Raw genomic sequence first — 23,714 nt, 5'->3', positions numbered from 1 at the left:
ATAAATAATGCTGTGCAATGAACATCTTGTTGGTCAATGGAAAGGACATATTATCATCTAGTCACCACGAAGACTTGGGTTCCGATTCCCCAGATGGTGCTCCCTACTACGATATGGCTTGTTCGGATTCCCCAGATGGTGCTCCCTACTACGATATGGCTTGTTCGGATTCCCCAGATGGTGCTCCCTACTACGATATGGCTTGTTCGGATTCCCCAGATGGTGCTCCCTACTACGATATGGCTTGTTCGGATTCCCCAGATGGTGCTCCCTACTACGATATGGCTTGTTCGGATTCCCCAGATGGTGCTCCCTACTACGATATGGCTTGTTCGGATTCCCCAGATGGTGCTCCCTACTACGATATGGCTTGTTCGGATTCCCCAGATGGTGCTCCCTACTACGATATGGCTTGTTCGGATTCCCCAGATGGTGCTCCCTATTACGATATGGCTTAACTATTGCAAGATATCCAACGACGCGTAACCTAGCCTCCTCACTTGTCTCGAAGTTACGGATACAAAAGACAAACCTGACGGTTGAAATATTCCGCGGTTGAAACATAGGAGACAAATGTTTCCAAATCTTTTTCACAGGAACCTCTTGCCAAAACTGGCTTAAAACCATATAATACAGGGCTCCAGATAAGGGCCGTATCGGCGTATGTACGGATATAGTAGGAAATAATTTAGAAAACGTAGCAGATACGCACTACAGCAATGGTGTACGGTCTTAGAATCATTTACAGACGTATTTATCTGAAAAAAGTATTGTTTTATTATTTATTGACCTGTTTACACAGGAGTAGCAATGCTGATGTGCATATGTGAAACGGAACACAAGATTACTGATACGCCATTAAAGTCCATTAAGTACTCTAAATGTACTCTTAAGGTTTTCCAGTACTCCTGCATCGAAAAAGTAAGGAGTAGTACTCCTGATGTTGAAAATGTATATGGAGTCCTGCCATAATCACTCTCCACGAGATCTCCAGGTTAACATGGTACCATATGATGGTAATCGTGACACTCTTACACATGAGTCCACTACCTTCGCCCAAAACTGACATCAATGGAGTTTTTAGTATATGTCCGTGAAATACCAGTGTCGCCTGAACGAATGATGCAGTTTTCCCCTGTAGGACTCACTTCGTGTAGGCGACGTTCTGACATGTTTTACATGAACGTGTTGGTTGCTTGTTGTTTTACGCCGCACACAGCAATGTTGCAGTTGTATGGTGGCGGACTATAAACAATCGAGTCTGGGCCAGACAATCCAGTGATCAGTAGCATGAGCATCGATCTACACAATTGGGATACGATAACTTGTGTCAACCGAGCGCGACCACCCGATTCCATCAGTCACCCCTTACGACAAGCATGGGTAACTGAAGACCAATTCTAGCCCGGATCTTCACGGGTGTATATATGCGGGTACAAGATTTCATCTTTCGAGATAACCGATCCCAAAGTGAAAGTATTATCTTCTTTCAGTTTCTTCGAGGTTCAGTACCCCAGTGTTATTTTGTCGGCAGAAGTAGGAGGAAATGTCACCATCAGGGTACGTGCTTGCATATCTTTACCCGTTCTTAATTATTATGTATCACTAAAAACTATACTGCATTATGAAAAATAATTTCGGAGAGATTTAATAGAGTTACTTTTTTTTATAACAGCGAAAGCCAAAATAAGAATATTGAAAAATAACATTTCGCTTTTTATAGAGAGTGAGTGAATATGGTTTTATGCCGCTTTTAGCATTATTCTAGCAAAATCACGGCGGGGGGACACCAGGAATGGGCTTCAGACATTGTACCCACGTTGGGATTCGAACCCGGGCCTTGGCGTGACGAGCGAACGCTTAAACCACTAGACTACCCCATCGCCCCCTCGCTTTTTATAACTGTTGTGGGGTAGTCTAATGGTTAAAGCGTCTGCTCGACACGCTGAAGACACATGTGTAAAATGTGTGAAGTCCAGTTCTGGTGATATTGCTGGAATATTGCCAAAAGCGGCGTAAAACCATACTCACCCACTAACTTGACTGTTGTTTTTCACACATAGGCTGGTCCCGACATTGGCAGCATCTTCCTCAAGTCGTCAAAGCGTGGGAGCATCTACATCGACGGCACCGACATGATGGCTATCATTGAGGTAGGTTGCACGTCATCACAAGTTTCACCTGTTGTTTATTGTGAATTGTCGTAGAGAAAAACAAGCAAACAAAAATTAAATGTCAACCAAACTGATATATACACAGATGGGGAGTATAATATCTATAGTATTCAAAACATAGTCTTATGATTTTTCAATACGATACTCTTCACAGAATGTCAGAGGAATGGGGGTGATGGGGTAGCCTAGTGGTTAAAGCGTTGGCTTGTCACGCCGAAGACCCGGGTTCGATTCCCCACATGGGTACAATACTCACTCACTCAGAGGAATGTCAGTACCATGCCTTATAAAACACATACCCGTTGAACCAGTGAAAGTGTCTGGATAACCGGGTAGCTGTGGTGGTTACCGCGAAGACGCCAGAAATGATCACCAGTTCTTTTCCTTGGCCTGACTGGACTTGTTCCTACTCTTACTCTAATATAAATGATTGTATCGGGGAGATGATAGAGAGTTCCTGATTGTACGTTCTGTCACGAGTTGCATGTGCTGGACGTGCCAGAAATGGGTTTCACACATTGTACCCATGTATGGGATCAAACCCGGTCTGGGAGAGTCAAACGATCACTTTAACTACTAGGCCATAACCCAGCTCTTATGTTTCGTCAACATGGTAAAGGTGAGTGTGGGTGGGCGTGGAAGAGAAAGGAGGGAGGGGTATAATAGGTACAATGCTAATTTACTCACTCATTCACTGTAAGACTTACTTACTGACTCCAGATGCTGAACAGTCTCCCGCCCATCTGGAGCGACATGTCCGAACACGGGTCGCTCGGGACCTTCCTGGGCGGGACAACAGTCGCCATCAAAGTCACAGCACAGGTAGGAGTCGTTGAACTCTTTGAAACATGATTTTTATTCAACACATATCTTTTTCACAGGACAATAACTATGCAAAATAATTGTTGATCTTCCTTTCCCTAAAACGCATATCTGTCGTATTTGTTGATTACTAAAAGATTATTTTCAATGGAAGCAATATTCCAAGTGTCCCTTGGATTGTAAGGTCCCAGTGTACACCTTTGGTGATGATATTTCAGTCACCATCAGCAAGTTTCTACTTTGTAGGAAAAATATAAGATTGCCTGACACCGTCTTAAAAAATGTTGAATTCAAGCAAAGTGTAAAATATCATAGATAGTAATCTTGGTAGGTCTTTGAGGTCTAAAAATAATAATATTTTTTCTCTCAAAAGGACCCAGAAGGAAATTCTATCCGGTATGAGAAAGTATCCGGTGCCTTTCCTCCGGGGGTTGTTTTGAACAAGGTCACAGGTGAAATCTCTGGTGTTACACCTGATATAGATGCGGTATATGAATTTGGCATCCGGGCAACTGACAATCACGGGAAACACGCCGATCAGACGTTTACCATCCTCACACGCGGTACGGAGCTTTAACTTGATCCACCATTGTCAAACGTGATAAGGGACCTAGAACACACTGCAAAGAGCTCTGCTTTTGACATAACGTCATTACACGCACACAGGAACTGACACCGCTCACGTGGTAAAGAAATTGCTCAAGAAACACTGTTGACATACGCTGAATGGAGTTTGCACTTTAAACATTGCCGTCACTTGGACTCTCTAAAAGCTCTTAACACCTTTGGCAGACCCATGGTTACTCATTGTAAGGAGCTTGCGTATGTAACACGCAGGGAGGTCACTCAAAGTTAGGATTTCTCGCTTTACATGTTTTACATGCGCTTAACGTTGTCATTTGAGAAACGTCATTTTTCAACAATCCATCTTTTTCTCTCTTGAGTTAGGCATCTCGCATACATTGTTTTATCTTCTATGCAGAGAAGAACCAGTGCCGTGTTATTCCATGTAAGAATGGAGGTTCCTGCATTGATGACATCGACGACTACTCCTGCGACTGCCCCAGCGCCTACGGGGGCAAGAATTGTCAGTTAGGTAGGTGTGGAAGTTGGAACTACTACTACTACTACTACTACTACTACTACTACTACTACTACTACTACTACGAAGTACCCGTGAAGATCCGGGTTAGAATTGGTCTTCAGTAACCCATGCTTGTCGTAAGAGGCGACTAACGGGATCAGGTGGTCAGGCTCGCTGACTTGGTTGACAGTGACGCATCCCAGTTGTGTAGATCGATGCTTACGCTGTTGATCACTGGGTAGTCTGGTCCAGACTCGATTATTTACAGACCGCCGCATATAGCTGGAATATTGCTGAGTGCGGCGTTAAACAACAAACAAAAACTACTATTTGTTCTTTACATATTAATAACAACACTTCAACAACTGCCACTGCCTCATCTACCATCAATTTAAAAAACCTTCCAAGGCACAGAATACTGTTTATCCACCAGACTGTGTGAACAACGCCGTGGGTGTAGACGTCGGTCTGATGCACATTCCCGACGCCCAGATGTCTGCCCACTACTCACACTCTGACTATGCCGCTTGGAACGGTCGTCTCAAAGGTTCGGGCTGGGTCGGGGAGAAAGTAGTCAACTCGTGGCTGCAAGTATGACGATGTTTACCGATTTATATTTATACACCAATATAGCATACACAATATCATCATTGAATCCTCTGTCAGTGATCGATTGTAACAAAATTCACATCGGTTACAGTTGGATCGGGTGGTCAGGCTCGCTGACTTGGGTGACATGTCATCGCATCCAAATTGCGTAGATCGATGCTCATGCTGTTGATCACTGGATTGTCTGGTCCCGATGCGATCATTCACAGACCGCCGCCATAGAGCTGGAATATTGCTGAGTGCGGCGTTAAACAACTACTAAACCAAACCAATACCAGTTCCATCATAAATTCTCGTGGGTTGTGAATTATACCCTGCAGGGTGTTGGGTCGAGATTCGAAAGGGAGACAACCCTTCTGGTATTTCGCAGATTGACCTTGGCTCGGTGATGGAGTGGTTCGCCGTAACGATGCAAGGGGCCGTCAGCTCATCCTTCTATACCACAACCTACACCATGGCGTACAGTGAGGACGGTGACAACTTCCAAGACGTCAAGGATGCCGCCAGTAACACTATGGTGGGAATAATTTGATAGAAGTGAAGAGCAGAGGACTGTAAAACTCCGGGGGTTAAATGAATTTTGGAAAAAATTAAGATGATTTGCTATGTGAGCATCAAAGTCGAATGTGGTGATCAAAGATATCAAAAACTGCTGTACAAATATAAGTGTCGAATAGCTCTACAGCCTCACTGCGACTTTACTGTAAGTGTCGAATGTATCACTTCATCACTAAGGCTTTAATGTAAATGTTGCTGTATATGTCGATTTGTAATTATTCTCCAGATATTCAACGGCAGTACTCTGTTCAACGCGATGACGAAGACCGTCCTCCTGCGCCTCTACAGGCCCGGTATGTTCGCTTCATCCCGCGCACAGCTGCCACGAACCCGGGCATGAGAGTCGAGGTGTTCGCCTGTGCTGAATAACGCCATGTTAGAGATCTGCAGAGGACGGTCAGTCAGCTGAATTAAGAAGAGAGAAGATGGTAGAGTTGTCCGCAAAATCTTGATAGACGGAATCAGAGACTAATTCAAAGTGAATTTTACCGAGCCCAAACAGGCAGACCTAGCTCGTTTGATAAAGCCGTAAAAAATGTTGTTTTGGGCATCGGGTCGTCACTTTTAACATTGAACGTCATTTATTAATATTGCTAATAAAAATACCTTATTCGCTGTTATTATTATCCATTAAACGATGTGCCCAGTTGTGTTTGCTAGTATTCACCTTTAATAGATGGGCGAAATCTGGGTGGAAATTGTGAATATACACAGCTGGGATTCTTACTGAATAGTAGCCAGATGAATTTCGATTAAATTCAACCAACGACGAGCTAACTCTTTTCTTTCATTGGTTAAAAATAAGAATACCAATGTATTATTTTATTAGATATTCGTGGCGAATGAGTTACTGATATTTTTATTGGAGGAAATAAAGTTCGTCCTTCACCTTCAATAGACTCGCACCAACGACGAGCTACTCTCTGATTGGTTAAAAATAAAAATACCAGTAATAGTTAAGAAATAAAGTTCAAAATAGTTAAGGGCAAACTATACTTTATTACAAAACACATTGGGGTAGAGCGAACTTTATTTCCTAAATAGAGTAGCTCGTCGTTGGTGCGAGTCTATTGAAGGTGAAGGACAAACATGGTGGCCTCGATCACTCGATACCGCTAATTTTCCAATAAAGTCGTGTATGGCAGGTAAAATCAGTAACTCATTTCATTTGAGATGTTGTAATGCGAAAGCGGAATATCTAGCGATTACGAAAAGGTTATGCCTTTTCGCCGATTGGGTGTTTTCCATTGAAATACTTAGTATTTCTTCGCCGAGAGGCGATGATTTTCGTAGGCAGGTTTTTGGCGTACAAATGAAAAAGTTGTCTTTTCCCGAGTTCCAAGCAAAGTTACTCTGTCAATAGTGCACCGATTTTGATAATGTTGGATTTAATCGAAAGGGAATTCATCTGGCTTTATTTCAGTAAGAATCCCGGCTGTGTATTTCACAATTTCCCACCCAGATTTCGCCCATCTACGAGAGGGGGGTGTTTGACAAGTTTGTGTGCGTTACATCCCTTTCCTTCTTTATATGACTATGGATATCAGTGTACGCTTGTAGGACCCTGGACGTATTATTTTCAGCAATACAAGCCCCTGTGCCTTCTACTCTCTCATCGTGACGGATGTGAATGGACCGTGGAGGGAAATTTGCTGAAAATGACCAGCAGCAACAAACGACATCAACGCTAGTTAATAGGCTCAAATAGCTTCAACAGGCGAATATAATAGATCGGCTAGATCATTGTTTTACGCCGCACTCAGCAATATTCCAGTTATATGGCGGCGGTCTGTAAATAATCAAGTCTGGACCAGACAGTCCAGTGGGCAACAGCATGAGCATTGTTCTACGCAATTGGGATATGATGACATGTGTCAACCAAGTCAGCGAGCCTGACCACCCGATCCCCTTAGTCGCCTCTGGAATATAGCTGAGTGCAGCGTAAAACTAAACTCACTCACTAAAATAAGACAATGAGTGATTTAATTTTATGCCACTATTAGCAATATTCCAGCAATATCATGACAGGGGACACCAGAAATGAGCTTCACACACTGTACCCATGTGGGAAATAGAACTGGGGTCTTCTGAGTGACAAGCAAATGCTTTAACCACCAGGCTACCCTACCTTCCCTTGTACAAATAGAGCATACTGCCCTCATTAGTGAATTAGTCAAAGTAAATGTTATAGTTTCTGTATTTTTCTAGTGTTTTTATTTGGACTATTCCATTATAATGTGTAGGTAACAGGTAGTAGCTAATATACTGAGTCAAAAAAGAAACTTCACAAAATGTAATTTGAAAAATAATGAATAATTTTTCTCTGATGATACATCTATGTATCCGAAATGGGATCCCTATCTTTCGACTCTAGAAAAACGTTAGCAAAACCCACTCAAACCCATCCATTCCACGTGCAAATGACGTCAGTGCCAAATCAGGTTTTGCACGTGCAGTCGATCACGTGATCTTCGCATCGAAGTTTTCTTCATATGCACGTGTTTGCATTGGCCTCAAGAATTGAAAAACACTTTTAAACCACAGTTCTAACGGTACTTGAAATGCCACGATTGTCAAATGTGCAACGTGAACGTGCCGTTGGCATGTTGCAAGCGGGAAGATCAGTTATTGACGTCGCAAGAGCAATGGGATGCAGCAGTACTGTGTATGACTTGCGCAGGTCGCTCTACAACAAACTGGCACCACTTCTGATCGCCCAAGATCGGGTCGTCTACGTGTGACGTCACGAGCAGAAGACCGTCAATTCGTCCTACGTCACCTATGTGACAGATTTCTGCCGGCTACACGAACAAGGGCTGAGATGTTTAGAGGTCGACTGTCTGCCAATCTCCATTCTCGACGTCCATATCGTGGTCCAATATTGACGCCGTTTCATCAACGTCAACGTCTGCTGTGGGCCCAACGTCACCTCCGATGGACCCAGAGAGACTGCATTCTCTTCCCACAGAGGTTACTTGTCATATCTTCCTACGAACCTCTATTCTAATACGGTCATATTTCCCGGTTCTCGTAAAATCCCTTAGTGACAAAAGATCGCAACACGAATTATCTCCCTTCTTTCTATCCAATCAGAACACGTGTTACATCGACTTAGATTCAACTTGACTAACACAAGCAAATGTGAGGCCACAAATATCCCCCATCTGCCGGGGACTTGTGTTGATGTTACACACAAGACGTTTAATGGCTAGCTTGTCTGTTGTCAACGAGGGTGATGGAGATGCCACTGATCCGCCATAACATGACTGAGTTCTGTCTAGAAGAAACGTTTGTGCATCGCGCAGGGGAAGAGGTTTAGTTTTCTCGAAGTATACGGAAATTACCGAGGCCTTGCGAATGATCACTTTTGAAACAACGTTGCTGATTGCACAACTAAATCTGATTGTCTCCAATCATGAGTCTTGAACGCTCACACCATGAAAGGGCCGTATTAGAACAGAGGTTACGTAGGAAGGTATGACAGGAGTAACCTCTGTGGGAAGAGAATGGAGAGACTGGAATCGAGTCGTCTTTAGCGATGAATCCAGGTTTACCCTCAGATTCGCGGACGGCAGGCATAGAGTCTGGAGACGATGTTGTGTACAGGAAGTCGACAGATTCGGGGGCTGAAGTTGCATGGTGTGGGGTGCTTTCTGTGGGAACAACCGTTCCCAAATTCTGGTCATCCGTAGAAACATCACAGCTGCTGCTTACCGCGACCAGGTGCTCACCCCTGAACTCGTTCCTTTCATGGCGGCTCATGGCCCAGGTCTACAGTTCCAGCATGATAATGCTCGGCCGCATACCGCGATGTTGACACGAAATTTCCTTCAAAACGCTGGAATCAACGCCATGGACTGGCCATCGAGGTCCCCATATGTTCACTGAACCGTAAATGTTGTTGTTATAACTGCCTGTCTTCGTAATGGGAGGACACCTTCTGCTATATTGCCTGCACAGCACAAACCACTAGGCTAACCCCACCGTCCCTGAAAGGAGGCAGAGGAGTTCGAGACGCAAATGGAGAACCTTGAATATGATCTACTGACTGACTGAGTTTGGTTTTACGCCGTTTTTAGCAACATTCCAGCAATATGACGGCGGGGACACCAGAAATGGGCTTCACACATTGTACCCATGTGGTGATTCGAATCCGGGTCTTCCGTGTGACGAGCCACTTTAACCATTAGGCTACCCCACCGCCCTGAATATGATCTACAATCAGGTAGACTTTCAACTGCCATCTCTAAAGTATAAAACAACTCTGGTTGAGATTTAAATATTTATTCCAAGTATAAAATTTCGGAAAAAGATTTCCCAGTGAAAGCCTGCTTTCACAGTCATGACCATACATAACATAATAACAACACATAGAAAATATTGTGTACTAATAAAACAGTTTTTGGAACAAAAAATTGCAAATTCATGGACGGATTACACTGTTACCTGTAACAATGGGAGGATATTGTAATTATTCACTCAATACCCGATGTGAGTAGAGAGTTGGTACTGAAACACTTCAGAACAGGACACATCTGGCTGTGCCTTCATGTTAATTGGTCAACCACCACCAAGTTTCTTTCACTCCTTGAAACATTTATGGGTAGATAAGCAATTCAAAATTTCCACCCATGCCAAAGAGATCACATAAAAGAAGAGAATGTCTAACATTGGGTACTGTCCTGTCTAAAGAGGTGTACAATCCTTTGCTTATATACAGTAACATTAATATCTCAAGAATTTTCACAAATATATTTTTGCTTAAAGGTATAAATTGAAAAAGCATTCCCCAACACCCAAACAAGATTCACAAACAAATATTTGATACCTTGTGACGTATTTAAACATATGACAGACTGTGAGCCTTGGGTACACAGAGCATGGGGAATAACTCTCTCACTACATCTGACCATGTACCAGCACACATTTTAACTGTTCTCAATGATGATTGGAGAGCTGAATCAATGTCCTACTGATCAACTGTCAAGAAAATGAATTGGGTTTTATGCTGCTTTTAGCAATATTCCAGCAATATCACATCAGGCAACACCAGAATTGGGCTTCAAACATTGTACCCATGTAGGAATCAGCCTTTGGTTGACAAGTAGAGTTAACCCCTAGGCTTCCCAACCACCAATGGTAAAGAACAAGATAAGATGTCTAAAGACCAGGCTTTAGTGAAGGTTCTCTGCATACAGTTCACAAATGTTTCTTTACTTCAATAAATTGAAACTAAAAAATATTGTACATGGAAATTTAACATGCTCTCCTTTTTGTCAAACAATTTCAGGAACAATCTCAGAATATATAAATATATATCCAGAATGTACAAATATATAAATTAAAATGATTATCATCTTGAAGTACGACAAACTTTGTGTTAATGCAGGGAATCAAGGACTAGCTAAATCCAAGAAATGCTAAAACATCTACAAACTGAAAGAACAAAGTAGAAACTAAACATTAATGATTCATATATTTATACTTCGATACAAAATATCATGACACAAAATATGCAATAAAGCTCTCTAAAACATGTCTTTGATTCTTATTAAATGCATAAATTAGTCAAAACAGCACATGTAAAGTGTAAATATACATGACTTAAAATGACTTCAATGTCATACTGTGAAAAGGTAAAAAATCAGTAATTGTTATGAGCTTAAAGTCAATAGGAAAAAATTTCATCAAAGCTGTATGTGATTTTTTTCTTTGGTGTATATTCCCACAAGAAAAATATAATACTTTGATTGTGTTAATGCTGACTTTGACAAGGTTAAGTAACACATCATTGATATGTGTCCGCAAAATAAGCTGGTGTAGAAGGCATTCTATATGACATAATATAATCTTCACATAAGGTAAACTCATTCACAGAGTATTTCTTCATCAATTTCTTTACACATAAAAGGGTGCATGCTGGGACATTATCACAGTAAATAATATGTCATGCAATGTTCACTTTATTGACATATCAGTATTGGTAAAATATGCATTTTACCCCTCATATCAGATGTTTGTATTCAGAGTTTACCCAAGTAAAATTGAGTTGCACCTGGTGCTAGTTAGACTATTAATTGTAAGTAGGTTGCACTATAATACTTGTTGGTCCTGGGTTGCACCAGTGCAAGTAACAAAGCACTAAATCAAGCTCTGTAAACCCATTCACAGAATATTTCTTCATCAATTTCTTTACACATAAAAGGGTGCATGCTGGGACATTATCACAGTAAATAATATGTCATGCAATGTTCACTTCTATTGACATATCAGTATTGGTAAACGCATTTTACCTCTCATATCACAGATATAACAGGGAATGTATGTGTACTTATATAAAAATTGTATAGAAACATAAATATTAGTTGCTGCTAGTAGGTACTAAAACGTAAGCTCACAGGTTAAAGCTATGAGCCAACGCATGTTTGCCATTTGGGTCATGTATACTATAATTCCATGCTTCATTTACTTTCAGTATGATCACATAATTACTTCAGACTTCAGATCGTTCCAGAAACTACAATTGTATGGCTGGCAATGTCAACAATTTCCGTCATGACTTTTCCACATGTGACACCATAAATTTTCAAATATGTAATCTGATAAAATGAGTAAGATATGACCTATATATATTTTGGTTTGATCAGCTAAATCAATTCCAATGACACCCATCCCACTATAAATAAAAACATGAAAATTATATATAAAATTAATATCTGAAGAAGATTGTCCCTTCACTTAAAAATAGTCAATATTTGCAATGTTCCTTGCTACAGGAGTTTTGATTTGAGTAATGCTGGATTTGCTGTGAAGAAAGATGCCCCTTCACCAGATAAATGCTGTTTTTGCTCTCGAGACCCCATTGCTGACATTCTGACAACACTGAGATGCCAAGGTCTGGTAGTGCTGTAACACTGCTCGATTCTCCTCCACCTTGGCTGACCGAGACTTCAGCTCCTCTCGGATGCTAGATGTAGGGGCTCCTGGTTCCACTGGCTCCTCATAGCTGGCTACAGTTACTGCCACCTTCTGGTCAACTAGCTCCAAACGCTCTGCCAAGGGAGGGAACTCCCTCAGGATGGCTGCACCAGAAGCTGCATACTGTAAGAGAACCAAATAGCTACATGTGAGTTGGCTGAAGGACAGCATACAAAACAAGTGGTAACAATGTTTTACAGTATAAGGATCAAACCCTAGATCTGGCTGTCACAGACCTCACTCCTGAATTAAAACATCTCAGTCTGATGCATCCTTTCTCATCTAGGTTCCCTACCAACTCCAGTTCATCAAACCCCACTCTCCTAACTTCATCCCTTCCTATACATCCCAACCCCAGTACATGAATCCCCACTTTCTCATGAACCCATCCCTTCCTATACATCCCAATCACTGTACATGAATCCTCACTTCCTCATGAACCCATCCCTTCCTATACATCCCAACCCCAGTACATGAATCCCACTTCCCAATCTCCATGAACCCATCCTTTCCCAACCCCATACATCCCAACCCCAGTACATGAATCCCCACTTTCCTCATGAACCCATCCCTTTATACATCCCAACCCCCTACACACCACACTTTCTCCCCCAGTACATCCCAACCCCAGTACATGAATCCCCACTTTCTCATGAACCCATCCTTTCCTATACATCCCAACCCCAGTACAAGAATCCCCACTTTCTCATGAACCCATCCTTTCCTATACATCCCAACCCCTGTACATGAATCCCCACTTTCTCATGAACCCATCCTTTCCTATACATCCCAACCCCAGTACAGAATCCCCACTCTTCCAGTACAAGAATCCACACTTTCTCATGAACCCATCCCTTCCTATACATCCCAATCCCTGTACATGAATCCCACTTTCTCATGAATCCATCCTTTCCTATACATCCCAACCCATCCTTTCCTATACATCCTATACATCCCAATCAACCCCAGTACAAGAATCCCCACTTCCTTTCCTCATCATGAGCTTTCCTATACATCCCAACCCCCTATACATCCCAACCCCTGTACATGAATCCCCACTTTCTCATGAACCCATCCTTTCCTATACATCCCAACCCCTGTACATGAATCCCCACTTTCTCATGAACCATCCTTTCCTATACATCCCAACCCCAGTACAAGAATCCCCACTCTCTCCTGAGCCACCCTTTCTAATACATCACTTCCTAGCAGATCAAACCCCCTCTATCCCAAACCATGCTATCCTATGCATTACAACCCTATATATCACATTCCATCTAATCCGTTCTGTCAGATTCCACGCTGTCCACTCCCACCATCTGATAGACATCTCCTTACCCACCTTGTTGAATGTTGTGAGGATGTTTTTCAGTGCTTTGCTCATGTGAGTGTCCTCGCTGAGTCGCTTCACTCTCATCTGATAGACATCTCCCTTCTCCACCAGCTGAAACAACAAAAAACAAACCATTACACAACAACACTGATGCAGGGTCACACAGTCAAACTCTGTAGAGTTACCTCCCTTCTCCAACAGCTGAAACAACAGAATACAGGCCAATACAGCCCTTATATCACAACACCAATAATAATAATAATGACAATGAGAATATTTATAACGCACGTTTTCCAGGCTAGATATCCTGCTCAAATCGCACAATCTGATCATTATTACCCCGATAACCCAAGCTGCCTGTTAGGCGCTAGAAGGTTAATAGTCTCACGACTTATTTCACCGGGTACCCATTTCCTGCTGGGTGAACAGAGGCAATTGTGAACAAACTCACTTGCCTAAGGTGAGACCACATGTATCACATGTGCTTCATTGTGGGGCAATGTCAGACCTTCAAGTCAAACTCTGCAGAGTTACCTCCCTTCTCCACGAGCTAAATCAACAAAATACAGGCCAATACAGCCCTTATATCACAACACCGATGTCAGACATTCAAGTCAAACTCTGTAGAGTTACCTCCCTTCTCCACGACCTAAATCAACAAAATACAGGCCAATACAGCCCTTATATCACAACACCGATGTGAGGCATTCAAATCAAACTCTGTAGAGTTACCTCCCTTCTCCATGATCTAAATCAACAAAATACAGGCCAATACAGCCCTTATATCACAACACCGATGTCAGACATTCAAGTCAAACCCTGTAGAGTTACCTCCCTTCTCCACGATCTAAATCAACAAAATACAGGCCAATACAGCCCTTATATCACAACACTGATGTCTGACCTTCAAGTCAAACTGTGTGCTATGTGACATCACTCGGCGGCCATATTGAAACCAGTAATATTACCTGTAATGATTCTCTTGGGGTGATTAAAGAAGTGTGAAACAAGAAGATGTTGCGTGGTTATATGAGAAGGTGATACACTACAAAAACACTGTTCCAGATTGTCGGCACAGTCATCCACACAGTCATTCAATGTATCATGGGATATGTATCTAAATGAGTTAGCAAATCCTCCCACAACCGAGACAAGGCATGAAGAATGGAACACAGTCACAAAATGTACGAGTTTAAGTTGCAAGAGGGCTCGGGCGTACAATCTAAATAAGAAAATGGGCCAATGTTATAGCCAGATACAATGACGTGAGTACGTACCTGCAACTTGAAGTCTGCTTCACCCAGGTATTTCCGCAATCCCACAATGCAGTTCTCTATACTTCCTTCACCGTGACCTATGACCTCTACATCTTCACACAAGGACACAAACTTCTTGAAAGACTTGTCGTTGAGATTTCTAAGGGTGTCAATGCGGTCGAAGATTTTCACAAGTTCCTTTTCCCCAAAAGCCTTGTCAATCTGAAACAGATTCTCTAGGTAAATACATTGTATTGTGTTTGCCTGTAATTTGGCTGTTTGTTGTTTAACACCACACTCAGCAAAATGTCGGCCACAAGGCAGTGGTCTGCAAAACATCGAGTCTGGACAATACATTCAAACAATGACATGTGTCAACCAAATCAGCGAGCCTGACCACCCAATCCCTTTAGTATCCTTTTACAACATACATGGGTACTGAAGACCAATTCTACACCGGATCTTCACAGGTTCTGTAATTTGACTGACTAACAGCGAGCAACAATATGACAAGACATCGTACAATTTCCTAGGTATTTGTTAAACTCATTAATTTGATTTGACACAGTTTCAATCACCTGTTCAATGCCAATAGTTTTCAGCTTCCTGGTGATCTTCTTCTCGTCATTATTATCTGGAACTTCCTCTGTCTGTGTCCGAGACTTCCATCTCCGCTCCATAAACTGATCCTCCAGGATGTGTCTGATGAAGCTCTGGATGGCGGTGTGGACAGAGCCATCGCCATCACGGGCTGACACCATCACACTGTAACAGGTGCACAATGTCACAGATATTGTCACAGATATCAGTCCAACCTCACTTATGCAGACACTCTTCTCAAATAATGTCTGGATAAATGAATTTCACAATATCCTAATCACTTCACTACCAAAATATTATTGAGTCGAAAAAAACAAATAACCTCCTATTGTGTTATGCTACCGATCTACAATGAGTCAAAGATTCCTATGTGATATACCAGTGTATGAAATAAGGCCCGTCCGACCGCCCGACATGGTCTAGATTTCTGACGGACAGTTTAGATGTTCCATACATCTGAGTAAATTCACCATATTTGGTCTGGCTAAATCCATTTTGAGCTGGTAACATTTTTAAGTTACCAGCCCTGATGTCAAGCTGGATTTTTGGCTTATTTCATACACTGGATATACTGTGTATCACAGATATACAGTGTGTTCACGTCTTGCATGACCAGCAGTGATTGTCCACCAACACCACCAAGAGACTCACCTGCCCACAAAGTTGTGTTCCTCCGCCATCTTCTCCAGCTCCAATACACAGGCTGGCTTCTTAATCTCCCTGGCAGAGCGTATTTCAACATCGTCACAAGCTGTGAACAATCACAAACATCAACAGTATTAACAAACATCACCAGCTACACACAAACTTCACCAGCTACACACAAACATCACCAGCTACACACAAACATCACCAGCTACACACAAACATCACCAGCTACACACAGACATCACCAGCTACACACAGACATCACCAGCTACACACAAACATCACCAGCTACACACAGACATCACCAGCTTCACACAGACATCACCAGCTATACACAAACATCACCAGATACACACAGACATCACCAGCTACACACAAACATCACTAGCTACACACAGACATCACCAGCTACACACAAACATCACCAGCTACACACAAACATCACCAGCTACACACAAACATCACCAGATACAAACAGACATCACCAGCTACACACAAACATCACCAGCTTCACGCAAACATCACTACACACAGTACTCACTTAGTTTGCTGTAATCTGTGTCCTTCAAACGCTTCCCTTGAGGATACAAGCTCTGCCCTTCAGCCTCCATTCTCTGTTCCACCTGCAGACATTCACAAGTCAGTGCTTGCATCACTTTAAATACACAGCCCACAATGAATGGACATTGTAGGTAAGCCAAAACCAGGGATGTCATGATTCACCAATACATTGGAGCATGGATTATTTCTCAGAAGATGAGAAACACATTACAAACTTCAATGTTTAGATTCATATTTTGTTCTTGCATTGATTCACAAATTAATCCAAGAGTGCTCTTCCCACAGATTGTCACCATATGTCTCAAATAATGCAGATGCCAGGTCACTAACCCCCTCATGGAGTCCCTCATATTTAATTTCAACATTTTAGGTGGGCAAATCTCAGATATTTTATGAACAGGTATCATCATCATCATCATTTCTGGGCAAGGAAAGTCACTCACTATGTCACATTTGGTTCCTAAGAGAAGAACAGGAAACTTGACAGGGTCCACAGCGAGTGTGCCAGTCCCATCCTGTTTCCTGTCTCCATCACTGGGAGGTGTTGTCTTCTCTATGTTTGTCACGACAATCTGTTTCCATACATTAGCCATCATGATGGACTCTGGATCCGACACATCGACTACCACTGCAAACACAAATATCAATTATCCCATATTATGTCAGTATGTAGTAAGGATCTTCTGTGACAAAACCCATCTCTTCCATTAGTAGATTCTGTTCAAATCTCGAAATAATCGACAAATATAGCTAAGCTTACTTGACAGACAGTGACAGGATTTCTTCACCATTAGTTGGTTGACACATGTCATCAGTTCCCAATTGCGCAGATCGATGCTCATGCTGTTGATCACTGGATTGTCTGGTCCAGACTCGATTTTTACAGACCGCCCCCATATAGCTGGAATATTGCTGAGTGCGGCGTAAAACTAAACTCACTCACTCACTCTTCACCATTAGACTGTGTTTTGCACTGTTCTACTGAATACAGCACTGCGTGTTGCAACAATTTTTGCAAAGTTGCAATATGATGGAGGCAAACAAGTCAACTTCACACCTTTATCTTGTATGTACATATGTATTTGGTTGCTCTGGCTTCAGTCTAACAGCTGCCCGAATGTTGCAAAGTAATCACTTTCAACATCATAAAAGCAGAGTTCAAGATCCCCGAGAAACTGATGGAGAATTGCCATCTACATAATGGCAAATGCTACTTGACAAAGCATTGGCAACTCCCATATTTATATTTTAATCTCTGTCAAATCAAACTGGTGTTAACCTAGGAGTGAGTGAGTTTAGTTTCGTGGCGCCGGTTACAAACATCGAGCAATATCCCATTGTATTGTTATGGCCATGCTGTGATCTGTAAATAATCAAAAGTCTGACGATACAAAAACAATCCAATTTGAAACCTCAACAGCATCCAAATGAATTCATGCTTCATACTCAATAACACCCTGAAATGACAACACATGAATCTCCTAAATGTCACTCCCATATTTCAAAACTGACCACCCGATCCCGCCTAATGTCACCTCTTCACGACAAGCATAATCATAAACATGGGCAAGATGGCAAGCATGGGTTGCTGAAGATGTTGCTGGATTCTACCTTGGATCTAAACTCAGGTCTGTTAACAGTTAACCTAGGAACCCTGCAAGGAAGATTCTGACTAGTAGCTACTTAATACAAGACGTACCAATGGCAGCATCCAGGTCTCTGAAGTAGGACTTGTAGAGGTCAATGTCCTCCCTTCCAGGAATGTCCCAGAGAGACAGAGATACAACAGCATGGCTTGGCAGGTTCACCTTCATCACATGGTTCTCTGAACAAGGGAGATAATTCCATGGATACATAACTTCTTTAATATGAGTGCAACATTTTGTACAGAAAAGTGACTTAAGGAGTTATATACATGCGGATAATTGATGTTTATACTAGTGTTGGGAATCGGAAACCAAATCCATTATCAATTATCGGAGGACTTGTGGTGAATGATTATCGATTATAATCAAAATAGATACATTTTTCATGTAATCACCAATTTTAAGGGTTTTTCACCAGGTTTTTCTAATTAATGTTTTTTCTATAACTAATACTGTCATGCAATGAAATGCACGCATGCAAGTAATACACTGGAAATGCAATTAAACAATAAAAGTGGTCAAAATTTTACAATGAGCATAGCTCTACGCTGTTGAGCGCATGTTTGTTCGTGAATATTCATCAAATCAAATGGTAAGTATACTTAATTCAAGGGTGTTCTACAAAAACAACAAAATTCTGATTAATCAAAAATGGTTTTTTTTACAATCGATAATCAATTTTTAATCCTTCTTTTGATCGATTTTCGGGTTTTTTCGATCATCGGAACACCACTAGTTTATACCCAGTTAAATGTTGATATCTTGATATTTTAAGAACGTTTAAGGTTGAAATATGAAGCAGGGTTCATGTACATACCAGAAAAAATAGGATTAACAAGGCATTATGAGGTGACGCTATGAATACACAATGTTTGTTAGAAAGTGGTCAAACGTAAAATAATGAACCCCTAATGAACTGACGAATATAACGTTAAGTGAGTTCAAATTTTGCAAAGCTTGTGATCTACAGTAACAGTTGTCAGACTTTCAGTTTGTGTAAGCTGCGTTGGCTGAGAGAGTTAGATCGCTGATTTGTGTGCTGGCGATTAAGTGCTGTACTGAGAATGTGAGTTCGAATCCCGGATCAGACTCAACCAGAAAAAGTACAAGAATCTAATGTCCATTGTCCATCATATATATCTACAGTCAAATCCCGATGAGTCGAATGCTGGTGTCTCGAATATTATGCATAACTCGAAGTACCTGTCGGTCCCGACCATTCCCTGTTATAGTTGTCATCATTTGAATACTGGTTACACGAAGTTGTCTCATAAATACACACGATGACTCGAGAAGAAAATTTGGTCCCATGAGATTCAAACAACAGCAATCTTGTATACATAAGCCGAGGTCAGTCAATGAGAAGTTGATTGGTGTAGCAGACTGATCCAATTAACAAACCAGCGCAGCTCACACCTTTCCGCCTTTGACGGGTGAGTTCAAAAGGCAGATTAGTGATTTTACGGAAATCACTGTCTGTGCTAATCAGACTGGAACTGATAAGGTGCCCCTATTAGTGATAGGGAAATCATTAGATAAACAAATGCTTAGGCGGAGGAATTAGGACTGGATCATCTTTTTTTCTACCCTCATAGACATACCTATGTCTCGAATACATCGATAAGTCGAATTCATTACTTGGTCCCCAGAGATTCGACTCATCGGGATTTGACTGTATATCACATAAGCTATTGAAACGAATGACATTCATGCACACTATCACCAATACTAATGACATTTTAAACACCTATCGTCGACATAAGTGCTATTATACAGCAAGCAAATCCGAAAGTTCTATAGTGTGATATATTGTTACATTCCAGGTCATTTACAAAAAATCTGGCAACAGGCTTCTTCACAAGGAAGCTATAAACCAAAAACAGCTTTATCAAAGTAAGTGGGAAAAGAATTGAACATAGATATCACTCTTAATCTATGGAAAACACATAATTTTATACCATTTTGAGCATCATATAGTGCTAGGCACAGATGGCTTCAATACCGTATTCTCCATAGGATCCTTACAACCAATAAAGATTTATATAAATACAAACTAATAGAATCAGTACTTTGTACATTTTGCGATGTTGAAATAGAATCTATCATTGAATGCAATTTACAAGATCTACTAGAATGGAATGACACCATTATTATCGATTCAAAGAAAGAAGAAATGATTACTGAATTTCATTTTCATATTACCTAAAGAGTACATATATTATAGAAAGTTAGCTTGTACCCTTGTTAAACCAAATTAAATTACAATTACCAATTACACAAATTTAATGCATACTCTCATTGCAAATACGACACTTTTGTTACATTTTGGTTGTTCTTGCCACAATCTATTTACATAGATAATGACTTTGTAATTTGACTCCTATATAATGCAACAAATATGCTGACTTGTTAAATGTGCATGATATGCTGTACCCAGATGAAAAAGAAATAAAGTGATAAAAAAAATATTTTGTTTAAATCTGGCAACAGCATACTTATTAGTATATAGAGTTGCTGATTTAGTTTGTTATTTACTCTAAACTTAGTAGTCTAGTAAATTGATTGCAATGGACCAAGTCTTCAAAATCTCCCAAACCCACAGTTCCATGCGACTATACCTCTGCCATTATTAGGCTAGCAATGTTATTTATTACAAATCCTCGCACACCCGTGAAGCTCCGGGTAGATATCTTCAGCAACCCATGCTTGCCATAATATGATGTTATCATTGTGTGCCAATAATGACCACCAAATCAGGTTGCTGACTTGACCCAAACATGTCCAACGGTTGACTGTATTGAGCAGATCGATGCTCATGGCTTAGATCACTGGATATATATAATTTTGATATTTAACAAACAAGCCCATTTAAATTGAAATTGCTGAGCCCAGGGAGACCAGAGATTCAGAACCTCACTACAATCTAGACTTTCTTACTCAGATATCACATCACATGCTGTAATATGATTTATCAGTAGTGCCAATAATGTGGTTCCAAATAGGGGACTGTGAACATAACCAACTAACTGTAGGTATGCTTACCAATGACAGCCCTCTGTGTAGGAATGTAGAGTGGGCTGAACTGATTGCGCATATAACGCAGGAATATGTTGGTCTTTCCCACTGATGGATCACCTGCAACACAGAGACATGCACCGGTTCTCAACTAGAAGGATCTGCACAGCAAGTTTCAACAAAAGAATATTCAACGGTTTAGGAGTTCCGATCCGGAAATGGAAATCAGTAAGCAGACAAATGGATGGATGGATGGACATAATAAATGATATATAAGACAAAACTGGATAACTATGGATGGACATTCTAATGCCTTTGACTGAACTGACTGACTGACTGAAGCAATATTCCAAAACATCACGGCAGGGGACACCAGAAATAACTACTTGTACCCATGTGGGATTCAACCAACTTTGGCGTCTAAATGCCTTTGAAGAAGATGATGATTTTTATGGAGAAGCATGTGCAATTCGTGAATCATATAGTTTACTGCCCATGAAAATGTTTACTCTAAGCCTTGCAATGCACTCACCAGCAATTACTATTTTCATTGCTGGAACTGTTTTAGTTTTCAGAATAGACCGTGACTGTCCATCTGAAAAAGGGAAAATATATTTTGTATTGTGTAAGATGCATGATATTTTATAAGTGCAAATTTAGCAGCATTAAAACCGGTATTATCAATAAAATGGAAATCAATTCTACGACTTTATTTGTATGTGATATTAGAAATATTAAGTCAAAGCCTGAGAGAGAGAGAGAGAGAGAGAGAGAGAGAGAGAGAGAGAGAGAGAGAGAGAGAGAGAGAGAGAGAGAGAGAGAGAGAGAGAGAGAGAGAGAGAGAGAGAGAGAGAGAAAGAAGAGAAAGAAAGAAAGAGAGAGAGAGAGAAAGAAAGAGAGAGAGACTGGCTGGCTGGCTATACAGTGCTTGAGCCAAATGCTGACGTAAAGTGCGCGAAAACCGAGACCAATCTAAAGACTAAACAGCACGACAAACAGCACAACGACTTATCACTGTAACAATCGTTAGTCGATTCTAATCTCACCCTGGACAGTAGTTCTATCTGAGCTGCATCCAGTACCCATGTCTCATGTAATCATTGCTAACAGATATATGGATGAAAGGTGTTTTCGATTCCGCAGTCGATTTCAGGTGTTTACGAATTACACTCGGATGTTATCGGACTTGCTCGGTATGTAGGTAAAGGAACGGGTCGATCGAGTAATGGACTACATGACAGATTGTTCCGATTGCTGTTGTTTATAGTTTCTATGTTTAAAACGTCACCCGAGCACACAAATGGGTGACGTCACATTGTGTGTCAAGCTGTATCGTGTCTTACCTGAGACCATATACCTATAGATGGTCTCTGGTCTTACACACCTTCATGCTCACAAATAAGAAACATGGACAATAGCTCATATTCTCTGTGTAGAAATTAGAAGGCATTATATCGAACCTATCAGTCGGAGCCCTATCGAAACTATCAGTCCAAATATCAGTGTCAGAATTTTAAATGCGAAAAGAAATATACACGAAGTACTGTCTAATATAGATTTCACGTGAATGACTTTCGTTACAAGTGTGACGTAATACAGTTATCGTTATGTTTGATATGACATCAAGACAATATTGTTATGAGACAGTGTTTTACCAGAGACAATATACCGAGGTTTTACGCAAAGATGTTTCACTAGTTATACATTGTACCAGTCGACTGACTGACTGAGTTTGGTTTTACGCCGCTTTTAGCAATATTCCAGCAACATCACGGCGGGGGACACCAGAAATGGGCTTCACACATTGTACCCATGTGGGGATTCGAACCCGGGTCTTCGGTGTGACGAGCCAACGCTTTAACCACTAGGCTACCCCACCGCCCCTGTACACGTACCAGTCGAGTTAATGAAGGGAGGTGGTGTGCTATATTTAGATCGATACTATATTTTGACAGAGTGCTGTAATGCACTAGAACCCTCCCTTGATGTGGAGAACATTACCCGTTGTTGTAGAATTATGCAGACTCTATTGGGACTGGCCAAAGTGAGAAAAAAACACTATACGCTGAATCAGTAAAAGAAATAAAAAGACTCAAGCAACGTACAATACCCTGGGCGGATCTACAATCAGTAAAGGCTCACCATATCGACCAGGGAATATGGTTCTAGGCATCGCTTCGGAACGTTTGGCTAAACCAGAAACAGGCTCTGCTAGATCAGACAATAACCACATGTGTCTGAAGTCGATGGCAAATGTTGGCTTTGAGTTTATGTAACATTCTTAAGAAAAAACTCAGTTTCCAAAAATGTGCCAAAATATGCTGGATTTCATTAAATAACAATTTCCTTTTTCTATATGAACACAATTCCATCCAGATATGTAGTTCGGTTACAGAGACGTGTTACAGAACATGGACTTGGCAATAACTC

The 23,714-nt window shown here is 41.2% G+C and overlaps 3 protein-coding genes and 1 long non-coding RNA gene across 4 annotated transcripts; 3 read left to right on the top strand and 1 right to left on the bottom strand.

Moving 5' to 3' along the window:
* Positions 1-17: 17 nt before the first annotated feature.
* On the top strand, positions 18-458 carry LOC124259127 (nematocyst expressed protein 3-like). The gene has a single exon (XM_046693221.1). It carries the CDS (start codon positions 18-20, stop codon positions 456-458), a length of 441 nt encoding a protein of 146 aa, XP_046549177.1.
* Positions 459-900: 442 nt separating this feature from the next.
* Positions 901-21,463, top strand: LOC124259117. Its single transcript, XR_006893758.1, has 4 exons — positions 901-1,419; positions 1,724-1,726; positions 19,470-19,474; positions 21,454-21,463. It is a non-coding gene; the product is annotated as an uncharacterized LOC124259117 (long non-coding RNA).
* On the top strand, positions 1,999-5,863 carry LOC124259116 (EGF-like repeat and discoidin I-like domain-containing protein 3). The gene is made up of 7 exons (XM_046693210.1): positions 1,999-2,153; positions 2,895-2,996; positions 3,370-3,559; positions 3,979-4,092; positions 4,514-4,671; positions 5,060-5,206; positions 5,474-5,863. Exons 1-7 carry the CDS (start codon positions 2,136-2,138, stop codon positions 5,585-5,587), a joined length of 843 nt encoding a protein of 280 aa, XP_046549166.1. The 5' UTR covers positions 1,999-2,135; the 3' UTR covers positions 5,588-5,863.
* Positions 11,588-22,508, bottom strand: LOC124259115. Its single transcript, XM_046693209.1, has 11 exons — positions 22,331-22,508; positions 21,817-21,879; positions 21,312-21,404; positions 18,323-18,448; positions 17,067-17,251; positions 16,604-16,685; positions 16,066-16,165; positions 15,393-15,579; positions 14,836-15,036; positions 13,567-13,669; positions 11,588-12,350 (listed from the first exon to the last, which is right to left on the bottom strand). The coding sequence occupies exons 1-11, from the start codon at positions 22,368-22,370 to the stop codon at positions 12,073-12,075; spliced, it is 1,458 nt and encodes a 485-aa protein (XP_046549165.1). The 5' UTR covers positions 22,371-22,508; the 3' UTR covers positions 11,588-12,072.
* Between the last annotated feature and the right edge of the window lie 1,206 nt (positions 22,509-23,714).

The sequence above is a fragment of the Haliotis rubra genome, unplaced genomic scaffold (genome assembly GCF_003918875.1).
Source record: "Haliotis rubra isolate DU_JTF1 unplaced genomic scaffold, ASM391887v1 Scf71, whole genome shotgun sequence".
NCBI lineage: Eukaryota > Metazoa > Mollusca > Gastropoda > Lepetellida > Haliotidae > Haliotis > Haliotis rubra.
The sequence above is the reverse complement of the archived record's forward strand: the minus strand, read 5'-3'. Positions and strand labels throughout refer to the sequence as shown.